Source organism: Tetrao urogallus, assembly GCF_951394365.1.
Source record: "Tetrao urogallus genome assembly, chromosome: 1".
NCBI lineage: Eukaryota > Metazoa > Chordata > Aves > Galliformes > Phasianidae > Tetrao > Tetrao urogallus.
In genome coordinates, this window is record NC_136813.1 from 9,946,176 (window position 1) to 9,959,448 (window position 13,273).

At 40.0% G+C, this 13,273-nt stretch overlaps 1 protein-coding gene across 4 annotated transcripts in view; it reads left to right on the forward strand.

The window, feature by feature from the left end:
* Positions 1-13,273, forward strand: part of FAT3 (FAT atypical cadherin 3) — a gene marked incomplete at both ends in the record, with an annotated part of 358,948 nt that overhangs the window by 286,957 nt on the left and 58,718 nt on the right. For all 4 annotated transcript variants that reach the window (XM_079536455.1, XM_079536457.1, XM_079536456.1 and 1 more), the window contains 3 exons: positions 6,834-7,030; positions 7,931-8,084; positions 8,928-9,161. In XM_079536455.1, coding sequence (XP_079392581.1) covers positions 6,834-7,030; positions 7,931-8,084; positions 8,928-9,161 — 585 coding nt within the window. The remainder of the gene's footprint in view (positions 1-6,833; positions 7,031-7,930; positions 8,085-8,927; positions 9,162-13,273) is intronic.

A 13,273-nucleotide genomic window follows, 5' to 3' on the forward strand; every position in this document is an offset into this window, starting at 1 on the left:
TTTTAGTCATCTCTTCTAATTAATTATGCTTTTAGTTATGTATTAATCTGTTTTCTTCAGATTCCTATGCAGAAATTGGACTTTTGAATAGTAACAGTAACATATGATTTACAGTTTTATATCCTTCTGGACCTTAATTTGTACCACACTTCAAAATGCCATATATTTTGGTTTTTTGTTGCTTCTGAAAACATTTGATGTCAAAGCCTCAAACTTTCTACAGTGCCCATTGCACAATTTCTAAGGCATATGAGCTCAGAATCTCCTCGGTCTGAATATATCCTTTGAATTCAGAAGATGCACTTAGAGAAATTAGAGTTTTTCTTAATTAAAATATTAAAACATACTTAAGTGTAGTTTAATTAATGAGTCTATTCACACTTCACTCCAAGTGAACCTTGGGAACTGCACTTGAATTTTTCATGGAGTCAGATTAACTGTGTGATTATTCAAATGCTGTCCTTTTGGAGGCATTTGGGGGTCTCGTAATTTCCATGAATACAATAAACAAACTGAGGTAAAAGAGGACACTGACAAAAAGGGGAAAGAAGACAAATTATGAGAATGACATTTGGATCCATCAAAACCAGCTTTGTGCAAATGCATCGCTTGGAAAGTAACACACAGAAAAGAGATGGAAAGGAAAGATCTAGGGGATGAAAGGAAGTGACATTCCGGGTCAGATGTGATTATTAATAAGCACTTTGTGCTTTTTTTTTTAAGAAACACAAACCCTTACTGTGTCTTTCTGATCAACTTTGAAAAGGAGAAGATACATTCTGGTGGATATAACTATTCTGTTTTGAACTCCTTCTTTGTAGGATTGATTTCCACAATTACTAGCAGGAAATTGCCATTTTCAAACCAAGTTTCATCAGCATTTGATGGTGGAAAAAAATTCTGTAGTTACCATTTGTTATTTGAGGCTCAGTAGTAAGTGGAGATTTCACAGAGAAAAAGTGTAACAAAAATCTTAAAATCAACAGAAAGCTTAGGTGATACAAGTGTGTTTAGGGAGCATAGTGTTTTTCTTTTGAAGGCCCATTTGAACTCACCGCCTGTGTAACTTGAGGCAGTTTGACAAGCACAAGGGCTGCGCCAATGTTTAGGTAGGATATTGAGCCATCCTAAAGCCAGCTTCATACTACTGAGACTGAAATGTGGTTGGATAATAGGACAAATTTCTTCTCAGAAAGAGTGGTGAGGCACTGGTACAGGCTGCCCAGGGGGTGGTGGAGTCACTGTCCCTGGAGGTGTTCAAGGGAAGGGCAGACGTCACAGTGAGTGACGTGGGCTGAAGGTTGGACTAGTTGATCTTTGTGGTCTTTTCAACTTTAATGATTCCATGATTCTGTGATTCTAAACTAGGAAGAGCCACGAGAAGAATGTGAGTTCCTAGTACTCTCACCCTGTAAAGTGTTTCCCGTTCCCCAGTGCTTTTAATTAGGTGCCATCAGACATGTAAATTGAAGAAGAGACAAGCGTTTGTATTTGGTTGAACTAAATAGAAAGAATTTAGTGTGTTTGTTACTTCTGGGGGGAGAAAGTTCTAGTGTTATGTGCAGTAATTACCTTGCTGGGTCAATTGCCCACTGTGAGCAAACAGACTTGTTTGTTTGTTTGTTAATTTTATATTTGAAATCCTGGCGTTCTGGAGATCTGTGTGCCTAAACCTTTGTGGAAGACTTGTACTGCAGACTTGTACTGCAGACTGAGGGACAACTTCACAGTAACAAAGATGTGAGGACTGAGTTTGTCATTTTGACGGCAACATCTTAAAGTTAAAACTATTGATTTTCTGCTGCACAAACGCCTGGAGTTCTAATTAGGATTTGAAAGTATCTAAACAGATGCATGAACGTAAGAGAGAATCTAAATAAATAAGTTAGTAAATATTCAGTTCTCCCTCCCAGATCAGGATATTGTTGTGAAAACTGACACTGTTGACTTCTAGTGTTCTGTTCCCTTTTGGCTGTTATAATTCCCTCTGTGTGTGCTTTAGTAATGATGTGTGTCAGGATCTGTTTGTTTTGGATCACTGTGTCTCTGCATATCATTTGTATCTGGCTGTTTTCTTTCTTTTCCCAAACTTGAGCTTGATTTGCTTTGTACTATTTGCTGAGTAGGAAGGGAGAGAGAGTATTATTTAAACTTCATGTAACAAAAGATAAAAGATAAGGCTGATTCTTCTAGCCTCAAAGCCATTCTGGAAAGTTACTGGAGTGTTTTTTGTAGCTAGCACTTCACTGTTGTGACATTCAAAGCAGAACATAAGAAAACTGCCAACAGATTTTAAAGAACCCATTAATACATGCAGTCAGGAGGCTCCCCTTTAGAAAAGCTACATTATTCAGAGCGAAAAACTAATTAATTAGAACACCCCTAGGATACTGAATCTGCTTACATATATTAGTGAAAAAGTTAATTAATCACTGCAGAATGAGATCTGCATCAAGACATATGTACTCTCACAGAAGTACTGGGAAATGGTTCCCTGAGCCACAGTGTGGATTTTTTTGCCTTTCCTGTTTTTAGAATATTGCCTTGGCATTATTTCAGTCTTTCCAGCTTGTTAATTCCATTACCTGTATAGTACAACTTTGTCTCCTATTAAGAAACTATATAGCCACTCCTGAGAACTGAAAAATGAAGGAAGCAGTAGTGAAAAAGCATGCAGATAAACTGTTTTGCATGTGTACTGCGTGTTGCACAGTTCATTCCAAGCAGTACTCTTCTAGTAAAGTAAACAGGGAAAGAAAGGGATCTCAGGGACCATTTTTAATACATATTGCCAAAATTCCTATGTGTGGTTCTAGAAGTATTCCATTAACAACAAAGCAACAGTGATTTTAAAATTGCTTTGAGCTATTGTAAATGCCAGCCACAAAAGCCACAAGCTGATTTTAATTAGATTTTACCTTTCCTCCTTACTTAGCCATGGGATAGCCGTACTTGGAGTGTAGTGCTTCACAGTAGCTCTGGACAGTTAATCATTTCGTTTTACAAAGGAAATAATATGCAGGAAAGCACTGATTGATATCATGAAGCTAAATAGGAGTGCTTAAGACCATTTTTATTAATGGTATACAACATAAAACTCACTGTGACAAGATTACAGCCTTTTCTAAAGGAGAGTTACGCTTTTTTGTGCTGATGCTGAACTGAATAGAGAGAATTTAATGTTAATCAGCAGGGGTCTACTTTCTTAGACAGTCACATTAAGACACAAGCCAGTGGGTAGATTCTCATTGCCTTGGGTTGTATTCAGCTCTGGCCATCAGTGCACATCAACGTGGTATGTAACCCTTTTTAGGAGAAATTGGTTTGTACCAAACAACGGGTTAAATAAGGTCTATCCAAGTTCTCTGATGATTATTCCAAACTGTCATAGAAATTAGTGGGAAAATTGAAATGTGCTCGGCTTTGTGACCTAAAAAGGTGATTTTCTATCAGCAGAAAATATCCGTGTTATCTATGGTTGATAAATTGGTTTTGTGCTCTATATGACTTCAGGGCCTTTTATAATTATAATATGTATCTGACTAATTTTCTGGAAATCTTATTCATTACAACGTTGTTTTTTTTTGCACAATTGCAGTTGGCACAAATGGTGATGCTTAACAGGGAAGATTTGCTCAGCCTGTCTCAACTTAACAGCTTTCATATCAAACAGAAACCAGTCTATCTTGTCATTGGTAGCTAATGAAAAAGGCACAGATTACAGCCTGTGACCTCTTTTCTGCTTTTTGATGTACAAAGAAGGCAAGAAACGTGCATTACACTTTCTTGCTCCATTTTAAGCTCAGTTTTAAGTTCAGATCTCTTATGTTTTGCTAAGATCCCAGGGAACTGACAGAACTGTGACACCCAAAGCAGCAGCAGTGACAGCTAATCACTTGACAGCAGAGGCAGCTCAAGTAAATTCAGCCCCCCAAAAGCACTTTTTCTATCTTGGATTTGTGTGTGTTTTTTTTTTTTAAATACTTGCCCACTCAAACATTGAACATAAGCACTAGAGAGGAAGGTTTAAAAATCTCATCTTGCCATTAAATTTGGACAAATCCGCTGACACATGTCAGGACTCTGAATAACTTGTGAGCAAAACCAAACATGGCATGTTTGACATTCTTGATCCTGCCACAAGAAAGAATAAGTATCATGTCCTTAATATTTCTATACCACTTTTATATGTGAGAAACATGGAAAACAGTTATGAAATAGCATTTCTGTACAGAAAAACAGGCTTAATATTGAAGGGAAGTAGTACTGGGTTAGCTGAAGTTAAAGTTAGCCAATCGAGACGCATGATAATTTTTTATCATATAATCATCATTGAATCATTTGAGTTGGATGGAACCCTTAAAGGCCATCCGGTCCAACCACTTTGCAATGAACAGGGACACCTACAGCTTCATCAGGTTCTCAGAGCCCCATCCAGCCAGACCTTGAGTGTCTCCATGGAGGGGCATCCACCACGTCTCTGGTCAACCTATGCCATTGCCTCAGCACTCTTAGTGTAAGAAACATTTTCCTTATATCCAATCTAAATCTCTCCTGTTGTAGTTGGAAACCATTTCCCCTTGTCCTGTCACAGTGCATCCTCCTAAAGAGTCTGTCTCTTTCTTACAGGCAATTCCTCTAATGAATGAGTTTGCTACAATTATTTTGTGCTCTGTCCTAATCGTTAAATGTACAGGTCTGCTTTTACAGATATGTTGCAAGCTACATTGTGTTATAAATTACATTACAGACTTAGGTTAGATTCTGTTTACAGAGGACTGGGTACTTGGCTTAAAAGATCGCCTGTCCTCTCTGACAGGGGGGGTGAGAACAAGCTCGCAGAGCGGTGATTCATAGAATCATAGAATGGTTTGGGTTGGAAGGGACCTTGAAGATCGTCTAGTTCCAGTCCCAGTGCTGTAAGCAGGGACACCTCCCTCTAGACCAGGTTGCTCACAGCCCCATCCAACCTGGCCTTGAATGCCTCTAGGGTGGGTCATCCTCAGCTTCTTCCAACGTGTTCCAGTGTCTCACCACTCTCACGGTAAAGAATTTTTTTCCCAGTATCTAGTCTACATCTGCCCTCTTCCAGTTTAAAACCATTTCTCCTCATCCTCTCACTACCTGCTCTTATAAAATGTCCCTCACCAGCTCTCCTGTAGGCCCCGTTCAGGTACTGGAAGGGGTACTTCTCTCACTACCCAGTGAGAGGTCCCCCCAGACCAGCCTTCTCCAGGCTGAAGAGCCCCAGCTCTCTTAGCCTGTTCTCATAGGAGAAGTGCTACAGCCCTCTGATCATCTTTGTGGCCCTCCTCTCTACCCTCTCCAGCAGCTCCATGCTATTCTTATGTTGGGGCCCCAGAACTGGACACAGTAGTCCAGAGCAGAGGGGCAGAATCACCTCTCTTGATTTGCTGGTCAGGCTGTTCTTGATGCAACCCAGGATACAGTTGGCCTTCTTGGCTGCAAGCACACATTGCCAGCTCATGTTGAATCTTTCATCAGTCGACACCCAAATCCTTCTCCTCAGGGCTGCTCTCAAGCCATTCTCCACCCAACCTGTATCCGTACTTGAGATTGCCCCAGCCCAGTGTCAGGACCTTGTATTTGGCCTTGAACTTCACAAGGTTGGAATGGGCCCACCTCTCAAGCCTGTCCAGGTCCCTCTGGAGAGCATCCCTTCCCTCTAGTGTATCAACTGCACCACTCAGCTTGGTGTCTTCTGCAAACTTGCTGAGGGAGCACTTGATGCCACTGTCTGTGCCACCTACAGAGATGTTAAATAGCACTGGTCTCAACACCAATCCCTGTGGAGATCCGGTTTCTACTTGGACATTGAGCCATTGATTGTGATTCTCTAAGTGCAACCATCCAGCCAAAATTGACAGTGGTTTTTATTTCACAGAGCAGGCAGAGGACTGTCCCATTTCAAATAAACATGGAAATAACTCACAAACATTAACAAAGAATTGTGCCTGCTTTTATTCCTCATGTCTTTCTGTGTGTGAGATGTCCATCCTTCCTTCCTGAGGATGATGAGGGCACAATAGTTCCTTCTTCCAGCCTGTTGTTGTCCCCGTGCAATTTAATGACGTGGAAGAGCAACCCTGCAAGGCTCAGTGTCAGTGGTACAGCATGACAAAAAGCTGTTCTGCTTCGATTTCTGCAGTCCTTGCTGGCTCTCTGTGCTTTCACCCTCTGATACATTTGATGTAATTGCAGTGCTTATCTTCCGACTGCTCCTCAAATGACCTCTTGTTAGAACTATTTTAATACTAATGTGTCTTCCTGTGTCATGTAAACTTTTTTTAAAACTTGAATTTTAATGAGCAGAAGAATTGGCACAGCTGTATGATAAAGCTTTCATTAGAGGATTCCTTAATAGAACCTACTTCCAGTCCTTGATTGCATAATCAACAGCTAATGAAATTGTCTTGGTAACAAGAGCCGTGGTGTATTACATCCTCTCCTGAGACTAAGTGGAAAGACAATTGTACCAGCCTGAGAGGACTATTGATTGTTCACAGTTTGAATTTGATTGCCCTTAAGGGGAACTAAACAAGAGATCATCTTCAGCTCTGCTAAATGGATTTTGTTTCCGTGGAAAGTTATTGGTTCACTTTCATACAAGACATTCAGGGGGCAATAAACACAGAGAGCATAATCTCATTACAGACTTCTCGAGTCTGCAAGTTGAAATGCACCTATCACCGTAAAACAAATGACAACTGCATATTCCACATCCTCTAAGATGAATCTGTGTTTGTGTTTAAATCAAATGGGAGCTCTGAAGGGATGTCCTTGCCTGTTGCATGTTTCTTGTCTTATTGCAGGGGGGAATCCCAAAGGGAAGTTTGCTCTAGGACTGGTTCAGAATGAGTGGAAGGTTTACGTAAAAAGGCCACTAGATCGGGAAGAGCAAGACGTTTATTATCTGAACATCACTGCCACAGATGGCCTCTTTGTAACCCAAGCTGCAGTGGAAGTGACTGTCACTGACGTTAATGATAACAGCCCGGTTTGTGAACAGGTGAGTTAGCAAAACCCACTGCAATTGACTATTGTGCTGAAAGTGATGGATTCCCAGTGGATGCCACTGTTGGATTTGCAGGTGTCCATTTTCAGCCTGAAGGTCTTATGTGAAGGAACTAGAGCATCCTAGAGAGAAGCAGGATGAAAGAGCCAAGGTGAAAGGACAATGGCCTCGCAAAGGCAGTGGAATCTAAGCTAACTCCAGCCTTTCTGATCATACCAAGTGGCTAGCAGCCAGACCTAGCAGAAGAGATAGAAGAATGTAACTTACCTTCGCATTGTCAGTCATGCAGGCAGTGTGGCCTGACCACTGCTCTCACAGCATCATCTCCCTCTTATTCTGTGGAAAGATAATGTGAGGACTAATATTAATGCAATTGAAAGGTGTGTGCAAAAGAAAAGACACTATGAAAACTCTATTTCCTTAATGGTACTGCTCACAAAATCTTATTTATACGTTTCTGTATGTAATTATCATCATTACAGTATCATCAGTGGACCATTGTCATTGCAAGCACCACTCAGAAGAATTAGTCTTTATCTCTCTCAGTATTGCTGGATGATGTGATAAAAACAGCTGTCTTCATTAGCACGCTTAACAAAGTTTCCATTTCACAGGTGTCAATGAAAGAAATGGAAGATGGAAAATGTGACTGTATTTTATGCCTAACATTAACCCTGTTAAGAGTCATAATTTGGCAGTGTTTTTGTGACACCTCAAAGCTGAACACTGATTTGAATTTCTAGGGACATGTTACAAAAAGGAAAATTGTTAAATTGTTTCCTTTACAGAAAAATGCACTAGATAGTTTTTTGGTTTTTTTTAAAAAAAAAAGAAATTTGCAAAGGCTATAAAATACTGTTATTGCATAATTTACACTTCTGTTTTTATCTCTAGGTTGCATACACAGCACTGTTTCCTGAAGACATTCCTTCAAACAAAGTCATTCTAAAAATCAGTGCTAAAGATGCTGACATTGGGTCCAACGGTGAAATTCGCTACTCTCTTTACGGTCCTGGGAACAATAAATTTTTCTTAGATCCAGAAAATGGTAAGGTGACAACTAAATATTTTAACATAATCCCCTCAACACCAGCAGCAAGGGTTTGGGCAGAATCAGGGTATGTTTGGTTATCAGTCAGTTGTTCCTGTTCTGGAAGGCATGGATGAGCACTTCTGAAGCAGAAGTGCTGCATTGCTAGCAGAAGGAGGACTGGGTTTGTTGGCCAGCTGTATTCAGGACCATCGATACTGACCCTTCTGTTTCCCAGCCAGGCCCAGTTAGGTCAGAGATGTGTGGGGCTCTCTTGGTGCAGAAGAGAGGAAGCTGCCAGCACAGTCCTTTAGAATTTACTTCTTCCACATTGGTCTGGGCTTCTTGGTTTTTATAGCATGTGAGAAAAACATTCTTTTTATACCTAGAATTTGTGAGAGAAAGGATATCAGAAATTCAGAGGTGGTTGGAGGTTAAAATATGTGGAAAAGAGAGGACATTATTGGCTTTATTTTGAACGGTAGCATTAGAAAACTTTGCAGCTCAGTATGGCTAGTGTCATCAGTAGATTTAGGGTGCTTCCCTTTATCATGAAGTCTTTTAATCTTGAGAGTAATGAAAACAGACTTGTAAAACCATACCATATTACTCTGTATGCCTTCAAAAGCTACTATGAGGGCTTGTCCTCCCTGCACCCATAATGCCAGACTATTTAGTTGAGTGGAGAGGAGGCAGAAGTGAGACAGCTGGAAGTTTTTAATTCGTTGATTGGAATAAGCAAGGCTATTTCTTCCTCTTTTAAATTCCAGTGAAATATGTGTATTCGGGATATGCCCACTGACAGAAATTAGTGACGTTGCTACAGCTGTAATGGTGACTGCTGCTTTTAATCAATTTTAGGTGAGCTGAAATCCTTGGCCCCACTGGACCGAGAGAAAATCCCTGTGTACAACTTGATTGCTCGAGCTACAGATGGTGGTGGCAGGTTTTGCCAGTCAGAAATCCATCTTATTTTAGAAGATGTTAATGATAATCCACCAGTGTTTTCATCTGATCACTACACCGCTTGTGTCTATGAGAATACAGCCACTAAAGCTTTGCTAACAAGAGTCCAAGCTACTGATCCCGATGTTGGTAAGTGAATAAAAAGTGAAAAAGAACTAATGTTCAAGAAAACTCTAGGCTATTACAACTTCAATACTGATGGATTTTTCGATAGCTGCCTTTCTTTGTTCTTTCCTCCTTTTGTTTCTTCATCCACCCCATTTTTTTGTCTTATGTTTCTTAACTTGCAAATAGTGATGGCTAAGCTTGGCGTGATAGCGTTGCAAACAGAAAAAGCAGTGCAGCAGCTAAAGAGGTATGTAGTCTTATACTCTTCTGATCAGTGGGGATAAATTGCAGCTTTCTTTCTCCACTGGCCTCACCTCCTTTCTTGAGCTCTGGTTTTGAACCCTTATGTCTTTACTTATGCAACTACTATAGTTACATGCCATAGGGACCTATATGTGTTTAATCACAGCTTTGCTGGAGTTTTATATTGCTATAACTCCCATTTGTTCCAGCTGGTTACTGTAGTATAAAACTATTGTTGTACATTGTGAATGTACATTGTAAATGTTCTGGCTGTTGAACCATAGATTAACACTGAAATTTAGGCCCAATTATAAATATTTGAAAAGTTTATTTTGTGTAGCACGGTGGTTAAACTTGCTAAACATCATATTTTATTTTGAGCTCATTCACTTCACCTGGAATAAATAAATCCCATAGTTTATCTTTTTCTTCTTACGGTTTTGGAGGTGCTTTGTAAAAACTTCACATAAAAAACAGGCCCTGCATTGAGTGATAAAAATTTAAGTTTAAATATTGAATTCAAGTATAGTTCATGCTGGAACTCTGTTACTAATGTTAGTAGTGTAAATATACAGCAATCAGTAAAGGAGCAGCAAGCATTCATTAAAGTATCTATGAAGAGCTGCATTATACGCTTGGTTGAAAAATCACAATTAAAATTTATGACACCATCCTGCAGTGAAGAGCCAATTACTGGTAGTAAACTACTGAACAGTCTGAACACCAAGTGTTGTTGTTTTCCACTGTTGTCTTAATTACCATTTTTCTCATAGGTGAGATGACTTTCAAGGAGCAGGGAGACACAGGGGATTAAAATTGAAAGTTGTCAATAGAAGTTCTTGTTGGCACCAACTTTACATAATAAGATGGTTAGCTAGGAAAAAAACAGGAGCTAATTGCTACATCTCCTTTCTGAAACAAGTTAAAGGGAGGGCTGTATGTGATAAATGAGAAGGGGGTATGGAGTTTAATGATTAGACCTGAAATCAAACATGATCGTATGAAAGTGACCATAGTCTCTGAAATAGGACTTTATATTAATTACTGTTCTATTAGTCCATACTAAAATTTAAATCTAATACTAAAATCACTGATTTCCTGATGCTACATAATGAATAAATTCAGGTAGTGTAATGTCCCTGACACAGAGAAAAAATTTATTATTGATATTCTTGATGAGCTATGAAATTCCTATAGAGTTTTATGCAGAGTTTTCCTGAAAATGAATGAAGCCTAGAATCATCATAGTAATCAATTTTTGGCATTAAGAACATTTGTTTTATAATAGGTCTTAAAATTTTCCCATTCTTCTGCATTGGGATTTGAAGAACTAGGTACTGTAAGGGTAGGAATATCGGCAAGGAGGCTGTTGAGATAAAACTTGAGAGAAGTCACTAAAAATAATTCAATGTAAAACTGGAAATACTGTTGTCAGACACTGCTGGATAATTAAAGCAATTTGTAGATAAAGGGTGAATAGCATTGCATCCACTGTATGCCTTTTGATGTCTCTTGAAACTCCTGAACTCATAATATTCTGGGAGTCCTCAGTACAGGAACATCCTTTATATATGTATATATATTGTAATTTGGTTACATGCTTAGGAACAACCTGTACCTAGCTAGATCTACCTAGCTAGATGCACCGAAGGAGAGATATGATTTTTCTTCACAATACTCAGTAAAGGAAATGAGTTGAGCTATTAAGCATTTAACTCAGAGACATAAATGTTTGTTTCACATAGCTTCTCCATGTAGCCAGCTATCTTTAATGATTGCTTGGAGGAGACAGAATATACACACATCCCTTTGCTAAAAAAAATGTTACAAACATTGTTATAAAGCAGTTCTTTCTTCCATCTTCATTCTGTTGGAAAATCTTAATATATCCAGGAGATAATTATTCCTACTAGCTCACCACCACGGGGTTTGCGTGTGTGCAAACTAAGAAAGGAAGGACAAATGTTAATTTTACAGTTTGTTAGAAGTTCGCAGGGATCAGGTGGATTTTCCACCTCCCACTGTCTTCAAATCAAAGTGCCAAATTACTCAATTTTGTTCATATTAGGGCACAAAAAGAACTAAACCTGGAGCCTAGTTTGCTATCTGAGCTGCAGCTTCATAGTCATTTGCAGTCTCATGCATGTTTTATGTATACATACAGTGTTGCAGCCTGATCAAAGGTGAGGATTTCACAGAATCACAGAACATCCCATGTTGGAATGGACTCAAAAGGGTCATCGAGTCCAACTTCTGGTTCCACACAGCACCACTCAACATCCAAGCCCAATGTCTGAGAGCGCTGTCAAATGCTCCTTGAACTCCAGCAGGTTGAGGCCGAGCCCACAGCCCTGGGCAGGCTGTTCCATGCCCACCGCCCTGTGCTGCAGACCCTTTCCCTCACCCCCAGCTGCCCTCCCCTGTCACAGCTCCATGCTGTTCCCTGTCACACAGAGCAGAGGTCAGTGCTGCCCTCCGCTCCCTGTGAGGAGCTGCAGCCGCCATCAGGCCTCCCCTCAACCTAAAGCTGTGTTGCTGAAGCTTTTCTTTCTTTTGTGTGGCCATGGATGTTTCTCTGTGGGCTGTAACTAAAGCAGATCATGGTGTTTGCAGGCAGCAAAAAGGTGGCAGTGCTTTCTGGGCAAAGTTTTATGTTTGGACAACTGAGAATTCACATCAAGGACTTGGGTACAGCAACCGTGACACTTGGGGCCATGTTGTCTGTGTGAGCAACTGAAGGCCTTCAGGATGTAGCACACATATCAAGGGACTCAGCGGGTTTAAGGAAAGAGGAGAGGCTAAGCCAAGAGCAAAAATTACCATATCTTTTTAATAGAGTAAGGAAATGCAGTTATGTGGGGTTTTTGGTTGTTTTTGCTTTTTTTTCACAAATGGTCAGAAACAGACAGCCTTCGAAGCTGTAGTGCTTAGGATATGAGGAAGAAAATGTGTGTTGAAATCCTAATTCAGGGAGCCAGGGTAAGACTCTTGAGACTCCCATAGATAAGTTTATGCAGCCAGGTTATGCAGGTCAATTGTAGCTGAGTTTGTCTGTTTTTTTTTTTAAAGAGTTGTGTATAGTTAAAAACTATTTGAGCTGAGATTTAGGAGACAGATTCAGTGGTCCTCTGATTAGTGCCTTTAATGTGGAGAGTTTTAATCAATCAAGTCACTAATCAGCCTGGCTCTGGAGAAACTAATTATTCATCTATTCACGCAGACTGTGGCAGAGGGGACTCGGCCCTTCTGTGGAATCCATTTGGCCTCACACTGTGAGACCTCTGCTTTCTAACCCTGACCTCCTCCATGAAATGCAGGGGAGCAAACTGTGGTCCATCATCTGCTCACTGAGCTGGGGGGAATTGGGTGAGCTGGGGTAAGGAGTGTCATTTGTTTTCTCCTCATGGTGGCAAGTTTTATCTTGGATTTGAAAGAAATCCCTGACAAAACTTTTCCCAGCAGTGTTTGATTCCAGTGAGTTTTGATGTTTCAATAAAGACTAGGTTTGTCAAAAAATAAAATACAGTCCTTTACCATGTACATTCATAAGGCAGGTGGACGGGAAATAAGAAATGTCTCTTCTAGGGAAGAATGGTAATATAAACTCTCCTTTAAACTTCAGTCCAGTCTAAAGTGTATCTATTCCCAAGAGAGTGGTGAGGCAAGGACGTTTTATCTTCCATTTTTTCTTGTACACTCCTTGGGTCAACAAGAAAGCTGAAGAATCAATTAAAAGAATAAAAATGAAATACTTGTCAAAGTAATGACTAAGAGACACAGCAATCTGGGGTTTATCAAACAAAATGCTTGCCTGCAGAAAGTGGCATCAAAGTGCTGGTGAGCACAGCACAGGAAGAAATTGTTCCATTAGGTGATTCACTGATTGACTG